The 12,959-nt window shown below is 37.1% G+C and overlaps 1 protein-coding gene across 2 annotated transcripts in view; it reads right to left on the bottom strand.

The window, feature by feature from the left end:
- The window catches only part of Pik3r4 (phosphoinositide-3-kinase regulatory subunit 4), a 73,873-nt gene that overhangs the window by 11,175 nt on the left and 49,739 nt on the right, over positions 1-12,959 (bottom strand). For both annotated transcript variants that reach the window (XM_074059393.1, XM_074059392.1), the window contains exons 10-14: positions 11,981-12,182; positions 9,507-9,694; positions 8,200-8,410; positions 5,679-5,844; positions 795-959 (exon numbers count right to left, since the gene is read on the bottom strand). In XM_074059393.1, the coding sequence (XP_073915494.1) occupies positions 795-959; positions 5,679-5,844; positions 8,200-8,410; positions 9,507-9,694; positions 11,981-12,182 (932 nt within the window). The remainder of the gene's footprint in view (positions 1-794; positions 960-5,678; positions 5,845-8,199; positions 8,411-9,506; positions 9,695-11,980; positions 12,183-12,959) is intronic.

A 12,959-nucleotide genomic window follows, 5' to 3' on the forward strand; every position in this document is an offset into this window, starting at 1 on the left:
CTGGCACGCCCTTCTCAACCGCCCTGCTTCTGGGTGGCTCACTCACCTCCAATCTCACCTGCCTTCTTCTCTGTCCCTTTCAAGTTGGATCCTGCTAGCCCTGATGCAAGGCACACATTGCCGTACTGCATTAACACTGTCATGAACAGCCTATTTTTGTCTATTCCTCCCACTGGACTGCAGAGGGTATAAAATACTTTATTTATAGTCTTTGGAATTCTCAGGGCATAACACATATTAGTCAGCCAAGAAAATTATCATTGTCTTTAAATATCTTATTTCACATGTGTTTAAACTATACATAACTAATTTATAAGCAATGAAGGAAACTCCTAAATGAAGCCAGCCAGTGTTTTGGTTTGCAATGACAAGCAAAACTTTGTCTGAAAATTGTATCTCACCAACCTCAGAGATTTCAATACAGATCAACGCTGCTGCGTAAGTTCTCTTCAATGAAGAATGTTCAAAACCTCAAAATCGACCACTTAAGCTTTTAAGCTGGATGCAAGATTTAGCTGATAACTCCATTATTTGGGCAGATTTCAGACTGGAAGAAACACAGTTCAAACCTGCCCTCTGAGCTTTTGACAAACTGGCAGAAAATAAGATGTGTGTCTTAAAATTAAGTGCATTTGATATTTTCGAGCTAGAAGCCCAGCTTTATTCACTTCATGGGCTTAAAAAGGGAACTACAATGTAAGAGACCCTCATGTGATCCAAACTACATTCCGAGGTATGGGGGAGATTGAAGTTCCCATGGTACACTAAATACAGTGCTTTAAGAAGACAGATACCTGCTTTGTAGAGGATGGATTTTAGGAGACTTGGGCAGCTTGGAGGCCTCAATTCCAAGAAGTTGGACCGCACCATTATCAGATGCAATGGCTAAGTAGTGGGAGCCTTGGCAGAATGTGAGTGTCTTGACTCGCCCCCCAATTCGGCTGTATGTCAGAATAGATCTGGATGAAAGAGAAGAGTGATTTCATTTCTGAAACAAGCACATTACTGCTACCATTAAATATCCACATGGCCATTAGCAAACAAAATTACTACTCTAAGGTCCATTTAATCTTCCTGAATTCATAACAAAAATGAGAATCTCTGCTTAAAAGCAATGGTACAAAATCACCTTTTCTTCTAATGGCCATCTCCACACACTTCTCAATTAGAGGAAGACTGACCCTCCTGTTCTCTAATCAGAACCCAAGTACTGATGGTCTTGATCCAATTCTCATTTACCTCTTGCAATGCTTTAAACCCTGACCCTCACAACCGTTTGTTATTCTATCATCCCTAATATGCAGCTGCCACTGTAGGAAAAGCACTATCTCTGGAATCAAAGATGAGTTCCATCACCGACTACCTATATGATCTTGGTCAAGCTCTTTAACCTGCTCTATGCCTCAGTTTACTCATCAGAAAAAGAGTGCCCTACTTATTTAACAGGGTCACAGTGGGGAAAAAAAAAAAACCAACATATAAACTATTAGAAGATTCATAGATGCAACCAGGTATGGTGGCACATGCCTGTAATCCCAGCTACTTGGAAGGCAAGAGTTCAAGGCCAGCTAGGCAAGGTAGCTCTGACTAGATAATGTCAATTATCTATCTTCAAATTGTCTTGACTTTTTTTCTCTTACCACTTGAAACCTGTTGAGTTTGCCCAATTTTTTATTTTAGTTGTTATACTTTTCAATTCCAGAATTTGTATTTGGTTATCTATCGTTTCTCTTTATTGATACTGTCTTTGGTGAAATGTTCTAGTTTCTTTTAGTCCTTTGACCATATTTGTAATAGATGACTCAGTCTATGTCTAGCAAGTCTAACGTCTGGGATTACTGAGACAGTTTCCACTGCCTGCCTTTATTCCTGTACATGGGTCATCCTTTACTGTTCCTTTGCCTGACATTCAAAATTAATATAAGGATTCCAAATTGCTGTCTGTGTAATGACTTTCCTCAATGAGTCTGTATGTGGCTACTGAGGTCTCTTGTTCAGTTAGCTTAGTGGAGGGGGTGAAATTAAAGTAAGCTAAGCACCACAAAGCTCATAGTTCTTTAAGCAAATAAGATGTTTTTCTTGATTAAATATTCTTGGGATTATATGACTTTAATTTTCAGAATTCTAAAAAATTGACTTTTTCTGTTTTTGCCCACGTTTTTTGTTTTTATGGAGGAACAATGTTTGGAGGACCTTATTCTGCCATCTGAAAGCAGAAACTCTGTATGCTCTTCTTAAATTTAGCTTTTTACACAAAACTTCAGTATCCTTCAAAATAAAAAATATATTTCCATAATTAGTTTTATAGGTTACATCATCACTTATTTATCCAATTTTACCCCTACTGTTTGTTTCCAGTTTTTCACTATTATAAAGAAAGGTGACCTGAACAGCCTAAGCACTAATGTCTGGACTTACCCTTAGTTGCTTCCTTAGGATACATTCGTCATAAAGGCCAGTGATAACTACTGCCACAAGTCCTCCAGGGAAGGTGGATCAGTTGCCGTCCACCAGGGAACACTATATCAGAGTGCCCTCATAGCCTAAGTAGGAACTTATGCTACTTAGCTTTTCTATTTCATTTGAGAGCGGTCTAGGAGTCTCTTAAAATTCACTCTTCAATGCAGTCCATGACATAAGTGGTTTCTTTTCTCTTCTTTTCTGGCCTCTCTGTTTTGGTTCACAGATAACAATTTCCTATGGTTCATGGTTCAGGCCTCTACTGCCCTTTGTAGTTCCTTTCCTTCAGAGTAGAAATATTACTAAAAATGTTGACTTCTGACACTGTCATTGACTCCAAAATATGTGACCCTAACACTGGCAACTTTCTTGTGCATCTTTCCCATTGCTTAAACTCTTCACCACAACAAACTCCACTTAGATGCTGTAGAATCACTTTAATTTCAGCGAGTACCCAATGCATCAATCCTCCATATAATTAATATAAATAAGCCAGAAATAGGATGGCACAAGACGAAGACTGGGAAAATGTAATTCAGAAAACTATAATGGAATAAATATTATTTGCACAGGTTTTAAAAAACAGCAAATTTTCACAAGCAAGTCCATAAGGGAAAAACATAAAAGTTCAACTCAAATAAGAAATAAGAAAATGGCAGAGCCAAAATCCAGGAGGTATAAATGCAATGAGAAAGTTAGAACTGGGAACAAAGTGGACAGTCAACATAATGCACTGGGGAAAGGCTCAGGATTCAGAATGCATTAGTAACATTTCCTAAGAAAACACATTAGTTTTGCTGTTCTTTCTCTGCCACCAGCTGTTCCTCACTTGGGTCTGGCAATAATAATTGCTTCCTTCTCCCTCACCAGTCCACGAAGGCATGTGGTGGAGGCAGCATATTCTGTTCTCATGCTCTTCCCCACCCGGACCTGGATGAAGCACCTCCAAACCAAGCCCCACTGTGTTCCACAAACAAGAGAGCAAGTGTTACAGCAAGCAAGAGAACAGCTGTTCCCAGAGAGATCCAATCTCCTAATCTAAAACAAACTTCTCAAGAATACAAAGTATCTAAACTGCCAAACTTTTTGGGATACTGGACATACCATTGCCTGAAAATATGACACTGAGATATGAAAGGCACAACAGATAAAAAATCATTTGGGAAGGAATAAAAAGCGTTTCTGCAAAGTAAGTAGATGGCTCCACGTTCTTACTTGAGGTTTATTATGTTAATTAAACTTCTAATAAAAGGGACAATGAATGATACAAATGATAGTGACAATTTGGAAAGCAATTATGAGAACAAATGTTTAAAAATGCTAATCAAAACCCTAAGAGTGGTGGGAAGGCAAAAGAATGGTTACAGGGAGGGAGGAGGCAGGAACTTACCTGGGAAAAGATATAAGGAAACACCCAGGTGTAATGTACCTTGAGAAGGGTGCAGGTTGCAGAGGGGTTATCTGTTTGTGAGAACTCACAAAATGGTTCACTTAAGATCTGTGTACTTCATTCACAGCATATAAATTTCATGTCAAAAAATATATAAACACTGAATACTAGTAAATGATATGCATGCTGGAGTTTTTAGAAGGATACTGACATCTTTAACTTCACTTGAAATCATAACAAACAAAATGAGACCTGGAGACATGCCTCACACATGCCAAACATGTGGCCCTGGGTTCAATCCCCAGGACGCAGGGAGAGAAAAATGTGAGGTAGGTAGATGAATGGTTGTAAAACATCAACTACAGTAAAATTAACTCTAGAATCTGAGTGGCAAGTACATGAATGTTCACTGTGAACCACTTCAACTTTTTCTGTAGGTCTGAAAATTTCATAATAAAATGTCGAGGAAAAAATTGCTACATAGACCTAAGATTCTTTACTTATTTTTCACTTATATTACTAATGCAATGCCAAAAGAATGCACGTGAAAACAATAATTAAGCATAGTGTAAAAACACAGAACTCTTTCTAAAAGATAAACAATTAGCACAAACCTTATCAGGCAGGTACGAAGTAAACTTTTAAATTATTTCATTGTTGTCAGGGTATTTTGTTTAATGGTATTTTGCTTAATTATGGTCAATGAATGATAATGAGAAAAGAACCAGAGATTCACCATATCCTTTTAATATAGATGGGATTCATTTTGATTTCTAGTAATTTTCTGTTCAGTTCAAACTACACAAAGAACAAGAATACAGTAGACTGACAGATGGGACAGGGAGAGAGGAGGAGGTAGAGATGAGCTGCAAATCAAGGATGGATACAGCTATAAAGTTATGCAAGTCTAAAATACTTATAAAAATTATATTTTTCAAAATTAAATCATGCATATTTAAAGTCTTGGAGATTTCAAAGTCATAAATCATCTTCTTGTCCATAGCAGTGGGGCAATGGCACAGTACTAGTTTTTCTAACACAGCTACTCATCTCACTGATTTTTAAATTTTCTCTTGCTTATACTCCATCTAATCTAATCCATTCAGAAAATCTCATTGGCTCTACCATCAAAACTAATCCTTTTCCCCTACCTGCAACACTGCTGTCACCCCGCCCACTCCATTCCACAATGACCTACTTTGATTACTGTAATCATTCCCCATCTGCATTTGCCCTATCCCTGTCCATTCTAGCCTCAACATCAACAGAGTAATTTTGTTGACATCTACCTTAAGCATGCCCCTTCTCTGCTCACAACCCTCTAAAGATGGCGATCTCACTTACAGTCAAAGTCCTTTGCAACAATCTATTAGACCCTATCTATCCAGGCCCCTCCTACTCTTTCTCCTGCTTGCTCTACTCCAGTTGCATATGACAAACATGTTTCCTCCTTAAGGTCTCTGAAATCCCCACTTTGCTTCCTCTACCGGAAACACTCTTCCTCAGCACATCCACATGGCTCTTCCCCTTGTTTTTTTCAGTTCTTTCCTCAGGTGTCATTTTTCTCGGAGACATGCTCTTGACAACTTATTTAAAATCCTACCCCTACTGCATTCCCTACTCCTCTTTCCTCCTACATTTTTCTTTATAATACTGGTTTTATTTGTCTATACTTTTATTGTCTTTCATTTTCCACTGAACCAAAAGAAGAAGGATTTCTGCCCATTTAGCATTGATGTATCCCCAGCAACTAAAACAGCATGTTAGTCAGCATTCAATAAATCTTTGCTGAGGAATGAATTAACTGATTTGCTCCTGATCATGTTACCTTGTAGTGGTAGTCTTCCCCTCCATCTTCTGACTGTTCCAGATTTTCACTGTACCATCATTTGAACATGTCGCAAAAAGTGAGTGTTCATCAGAGACTCTAATTCGATTTACAGCAGATTTGTGTTCGTGAAGATGTGCAACTAGTAGCCCTTTAGGACGCCACCCTAAAACAAAGCGGAGAAGTATATCTTAAGCTGTAGTTTACGAATACATCTGCCCCTCACCCTTCATCTATAATCACCAACTTGAGAATAATCTAAGAACTAAACAAATAAAAGCTACTATTAATAACTAGCCAGTAGAGTGGTGTACTATGATAGATATTACCTATCGACTAGAACATCAAGGTAACAATTAAGTGTTGCTCAAACAGCTTCAGAAAGATTCCACCTTGAGGTCCTTCTCCAGGATCTGACTGCACAGTAGTCACTTGCTACCCAACAAAACACTGACGACTGATTTAGTATCAAGGTCAGGATAATGACTATCCTAGCTACAGAAACTGGGCATGGGGAAGACGCAGTCTGAGTCTACTACAACATAACTGTTGACCCTGGGCTACTTATTTAAGAGCTGAGCTTTAGTTTCCTCAAACACAAAGTGGGTAGGGGGTATATTATTTAACCCAAGGGGGGTGTGTGTGTGTGTGTAAATGAGATGTAAGAGTTCATCGTTGTCCCTAGCCCACACTAAACACCCAGATGTTGGCTTATTCCCTTTCTATCTGCAATCACTTATTCTATGGTATAAACATTCTAGTACAAAATTATAAGTCACAGCATCAGAATGCTTACAGACTTTCTTTTCAGTACCTTCTTTATTGCATCTATAATTTTCTATGCATTATGTATATTCTGTGTATGATTTATTTCCTCTAATAAACTGTAAATTCACTGAGGCCTAAAGCCAAGTCTTATCCCTTCTGAATCATTCACAGTACCTAGCACTGGCCCCTGTACACAAATATCTTCAGTGGTTAATGAATGAATAAACTTTTTTGTATTAAGTAAAACATTTTATAATAGTTAATATTATTTTATTTTTAGAGTAACACAGAACACTACATTGAAGATCATACTGTACTAGCTGTTGGCACTATGCCTAAGTGGTAACAATGTCATTTTAGAAATTAGCTCTTTTTACCAAAAAACAAAAATGGAAGCAAGACAACTGCCAAACCTGATGTACTCTAAGATAAAAAGCAAAATGTTTCCCCTTGGATTTCCGAGTCCCTTAGTGTGGGAAAAACTGGATGTGATTTCTAAGAAGGATATGCTGAATTTGAAGGAGATCAGAAAACATTTTGTCATGAAGTCTAGATAATTTACCAAGAGGCTGAACATTTCCCTCTAGAGAAAAACAATTTCACACAACCACTCAAGTGTGGAAAGAAAAACCAAGAACACAACAGTCACTACACATTTCTTGAACCATAAAATTTTACTTTTTCTGTGATTACTGAATAAAATGTGTAACCACCTATGCATAAAATGCTGCTTATAAAAACTGAATCTATAATAAAAGTAGCTTGTGGTCACCTTTTTTTTCTGTTTATTAAGCAGGGCTGGTAAATAATAACTTAAAATATTCAGGATATTTATGTGATAGAGATGATGCTTACTTTTTAACAACATTTTCTAAATCTTTAAATCACTAACCTCTTCTTTTCCCTGAGCACACACTAAATCCCATGGGGATTCATAGAAGTTTTTCAAAGTCTATACACAAACACACTATGAATTTCTTCTAAGAGTTTTAATTTTTCATTATTAAAGCCTACAGAAACTTGTTAATTAAAAAAAAAAAATCTACCAATCTAATGCTGAAGAGAACCCCTGCCCATTACATGGAGCAAGCCTGGTGACAGAAGTGAATGTTTTCAAAGGAACTGAACTGTGTCTAAATCCCTTTCTGTCTTCTGAAAATACAGCAAGTTTTTGGTCTTACCAAATCTTAGTGTTGATAACAGCTAAAGTGGATATAGGTGATTTGCTTTCTCTGTTTCCCCACTGTTTTCTAGATGTTATACTTTTCTATTAAAGAGTATTAGTAGATAAAATGTTAAACTCTCCAGAAATTAAAAGTTTGCTCCAAGGAGCCTGACATTCAATGAAAAGGAAACATAAAACCAGGTAAGTAAAGAACTGGTATATCAAGGGAGAAAAGTAGCACAGATGGGCCAAATTATCAAGTAATTGGCCTTCCAGTCATTGCAAATTACTCAGAGCTAAAAATCCAAACTCCACAGATAGTGGCTTATGAGTCTTTCTTATTTACTTCCTTCTCAAGTAATAGTTTTGTTCCTGCTCCCTCTTTCTAATAAGTACTCAGGACCAGAAGAGTTCAGATTTCAGAGGGTTCCTGAGGATCTCTAACCAAAAATCTATAATTAGAAATGCTCGAAAACCCTAAGCTGTTTTAGGATTTTGCATTACAGATGCTCAACCTGCATCAGGCTCCCCATTAGCTACTAGCTTAGGCACACAGTGGTCACAACTGCATCTTGGGGATACTTCTACCTGGAGGCGGTGGTCTGCTCTCCCACTCAGCATTCTCCATCATCTGCTTGGCGATCCTCTCAGCATTGCACTGCTCCCGCTTCTGCTGGATGAGCTGCTGAAGTTCTATTTTACAAGTTGTGATCCGAATCTGATAGGTGGACGGTAAAACTGTGCTACTCAAAACCTGTATTACTGGCTTTTTACTCGGAATATTTGTTACTTCTGAAACCTAGAAAAACAAACAAAATTACAGGTATTTATGTCATAAGCAAAGTAAATGTGATGATAAAAATGCAGTCATGCTGTGCCTATACATTACAATAGCCTTTTGTCCTTATAAGGTATAGATTTTAAAATCTATTTATATACAATGCATTGGTGTCAATGATAACCTCGTTAAATTTAAACAAAGGCACATTTTTAAGCCTCTACATTACGTTACTTTTTCTTAATTTCAGCACAAAAATAAGGTCAAACAAAATCCTCAGTAACCTAAGTGAAAAGAAATGGAATTTCAGTTTATCAGTCTGGCTCAATTCTTATTTTTCACTTAAAATATGATTGGCTAGGTGGGCATGGTGGCTCACCCCTATAAGCCCAACTACTGAGGAGGCAGAAGGAAGAGAATTGCAAATTCCTGCCCAGCCATGGCAATGGTAGCAGCATGTACCAATGAGACAAGGTCTCAAAAACAAAAACAAAAGGACTAGAGCATAGCTCAAACGATGGCATGTGCCACGGATGCACAAAGCCCCGGGTTCAATCCCTAGCACTGTAAAACAAACGACAACAAAAAGACTGGCTACAGAAGAGTCACCTTAAATTATAAACTCATTTCAAATATATGAACATGATCATGACATTTACCACAACTGCAAACATGGTACTTGTTCCCAGAAGTATTGTTTTCACTTTGTTACACTGAAAGAGGAATTTTTTTAAAAATATTTAAAAGGTTCACTGTTGGGCTGGAGGTGTGGCTCAAATGCCTGCTTAGCAAGTGCAAAGTCCTAAGTTTAAATCCCAGTACTGCCCCCCTCCAAAAAAGGGTCACTGTAGCCTAATTTTAATCACAGTTTATAATTATGTCTTCAACCTACAATTTCAGTTCACTTTATTGGCAAGTACTCTTAAATGAAACACTTTCAGTGTTTTCAATAACATTTCCCCTAAGCTATAAAATTACACCTATCTTGGAAAGAACTACAATCTCCCTGCAGGACAAGTTACCATAATGATTTTTCTAGTACAGTACACAACCTTTACATATCCAAGATGAACAGAACTGAGAGACATAAGGAGGGCTATTGCTGAGGTGATGGTACCTGTGGAGAAGTTGACAAGGGGACACAAATGCCAGCAGAGGACTCAGAACGAGGAGGCTTCCCAGTCTGAATCACTTCCTGCTCACTCCCTTTGGGCAGGGCCTGGGGGATGTTCGGTGGTTCCAGTGACCCAAACATGCTTTTCCATTCTTCATTTACATTTGAGTCTTGTTTTACATGTTTCCTAGCTATGAAATACATTCAGAATAGTTAGTCTAGAGGTAGGAAGGTAGCCTGTAAAACCAGCATGTGACTGCACTGCCTTTTTGAAGGGGCAGCAATGGACTTCACATCCTATTTGTTCTTTTGGAGCCCCACTTTATTCATCTACACAGCTACAGAAACAACTCATTAACTCCTGCTTCATCTCTACGGCAGAAGGAATAGACATGCATTCAATGGTTATTCCTGGCTTCCCAAATAGTTCAATTTCAAATAACAATTTTATCTGAAGAAGCAATAATAAAAATACTTTTTCAAATGTTACTGACCACACTGCTAAATGTGAACTCTCTATTCCCAGTATCAGATACTTGGGACACAAAAAAACCCAAAAATTAGAAAATCGATTGCTATAGATCTACCACTCATCTACAGACAGATGATCCAATTATAGGAAAATACATTAAGTAACACAAAGTTTTCACATTAACAAAATAGAACATGAATAGCTCCCCCAATTCCAACAACCTGGTGCATAGTCCTCCAACTTTGTAAACCTGACAAACTTTAATTGCATATTATTTTGCAAAAACAGAACGCATACTGTTTTATGCCTTGCTTTTTCCCCTTCTCAACAAAATACTTTTAGCATTTATTTAACCATTCCTCTATTCATGGATATTAAGATTACTTCCTAGCTAGATGCCAATGGCTCACACCTGTATTCCTAGCTACTCAAAAGGCAGAGATCAGGAAGATCAGGTTTGAAGCCAGCCAGCCAAATAGTTCGAGAACTTATCTTGGAAAAAAACCCTTCACTAAAAAAGGCTGGTGAAGTGTCTCAAGATGTAGGCTCTGAGTTCAAACACCAGTACCACAAAAAAAAGTTACTTCCATTCAGAATTCTTTTTTTGACTGTACTCTAATTCTAACTCAAGGTCTTGTACTTACTAGGCAGTTGCTTTAGCACTTGAACCAAATCCCCAATCCCTATATTTTTTTTCACATGCCTGTCAGTGTTTCTTAGGATACACTTTCAGAACTAAAAACACTGGGTCAAACAGTTAAGATACTTTAAATTACAAGTGTCAAAAGCCTTTTTTTTTATTCATATGTGCATACATCAAAAGCCTTTTAATTTTTAAGGTTGAGTCTTGTTGTAGATATTTTCTAGCTCTGAACATAAATTCAAACTAGCCTGAAGATAGCCTTTAAAACCAGCATGTGAGCAGGGGACAGTGGCAAATGCCTGTAATCCCAGCACTCTGGCAAGAGGATCACAAGTTCAAAGCCACCCTGAGATTTTCACCCTGAGATTTTTGTTTCAAACAAGCAAAAAAAGTGATTTTTTTTATTGCCTTTTTTTGAAGGGGGCAACAATGGACTTCACATCCTATTTGTTCCTTTGGATCTGCACTTTATGCAGATATATGTATCTGTATACACCACCAGTATATGAAAATGCTCATTTCCCTACAACTCTAACACTAGGTAGTATCTGTCTATGCTAATCACATAGAAAAATGGCATGCTTCAATTTAGATAGAGATAGATAGATACACACACACACAAATATATATTTCTATTCTTCTAATTGCTGTTCAAATCCTTCACCCGTTTTCTTTTGGTAAGCTTGCTCTTTTCTTATTAACTTGTATGAGTGCTTCATATATTATAAGCCTTTAGTGATTAAGATGCAAATACTTCATCCTAAATATGAACAATTCATTTGCTGCCCTCAAAATATGATACTGGAATACAGGGATTTTTAAAGGTGTGTACTGGCAGTGACTGTATCTGCAGAAAGTGTATGCATAAGCTCTTAAAAACTTCATACACTCAATGTTAATGTTACAGGGACTGACACTTCCAAATCCCAAGGCTTCAAATGACCAAGGAGTCTCTAGCCTCTACTCTTTTGTATTTCATTGTTTATAATAATTCCATTCTTATAAACTTGCTGAACATTACCTACTAATAACAAATTAGAAACCTTTATCTCATTTTACACAAACTACTGGCCTTGAGTTGGTGGTCAAGGGAATAAAAAATTTTCATCTTCAATAATCTACTCCCACAGGGACAAGAAGATTTCACTGTAAGGGTACAGCTTTGGAGTTAAGTCTTGGTTTGACACATCCAGAGCTGTGATTTGGGCAGGTTACTTAATCTCTAAATTGTGAGTTTACCTCCCCACATCTCCATATTAAGTAACGGAGTCACTATATTTGAAAATTCTCTATCTGGATAGTGGCCTTTTGTTTTATTATTAGTCAGTGAAAAATAATGAGATAAAAACACAATGTACTAACCCCGTTTGTCATCTGGTTCCTGCTTGGTTTTAACAAGATCAACTTGTCTCCCAGTTATGCCTAAGGCTGCCAGATCAATGACACCTTTCTGACTACTGTCATGAAGATGGCTCTGGTCTACTATATTTGCTTTCGCTCTATTAGATTTCATCATGAAGTCTTTCAGTGCCAGGAGTTTGTCTTCCTCCTCCTCTGTCATTCCCTAAAATCAAAGAAAACCATACATTTTAGGTTACTTTTCAAAAGTAATTATTTTTAGGTTATTTTCAAGATAAACTGGGCTAGAGGCATGGCTCAAGTGGCAGAGCTCAGAATGACTAACAACAAAAGGGTCAACCACCCAATTTAAAACCCAAAGAATCAGAATGACAAAATGTAGCAACATGCCCAGTAGCATTCTACAATTACAGCTAGTGTTAAGGGGCCTTGGTTCAAATTCTAGTTCTATTACTGTATGACCTTCACCAGTTTCCCAATTTCTTCTTACCTCATTTATCTATAAAGTAAAGATAATTACTAACACCCATCTTATAAGATGACAGTGAAATTTTAATGTGTTAATCTGCCAAAGACATTTAGAATGTTTGAATTCAATTAATAATTAATTCAATATACAAACTAATTATTTAGGTAAATTTCCTTCTTTCCAAATATCCACAGAATCCGCTAGTTCCTATTATACAAATGAATAAAAGACATTCATTTAATAAAATGGCAGTTCCCCAAGGCCTCAATCTAGAATCCCAGCAAAATTTAAAGTAATAATCACAATTTGCAAGCACAGTGTGACACAAAGCAATCCTAGCAAGGTAGAAAGCTAAAATCTTGAAATAAGACTGTTTTAAATACAATAATCATAAAGGGATCCTTGACTAATTTTTCCCCAGTATTGACTTGAGATTCTTATTATATTTTCACTTCTTTCAAAATTCAACTAAAACAGACAATTTTATAGGCATGGTAAAAGTTCTACTCTTTC

The sequence above is a fragment of the Castor canadensis genome, chromosome 17, assembly GCF_047511655.1.
Source record: "Castor canadensis chromosome 17, mCasCan1.hap1v2, whole genome shotgun sequence".
NCBI classification, from domain to species: Eukaryota; Metazoa; Chordata; class Mammalia; order Rodentia; family Castoridae; genus Castor; species Castor canadensis.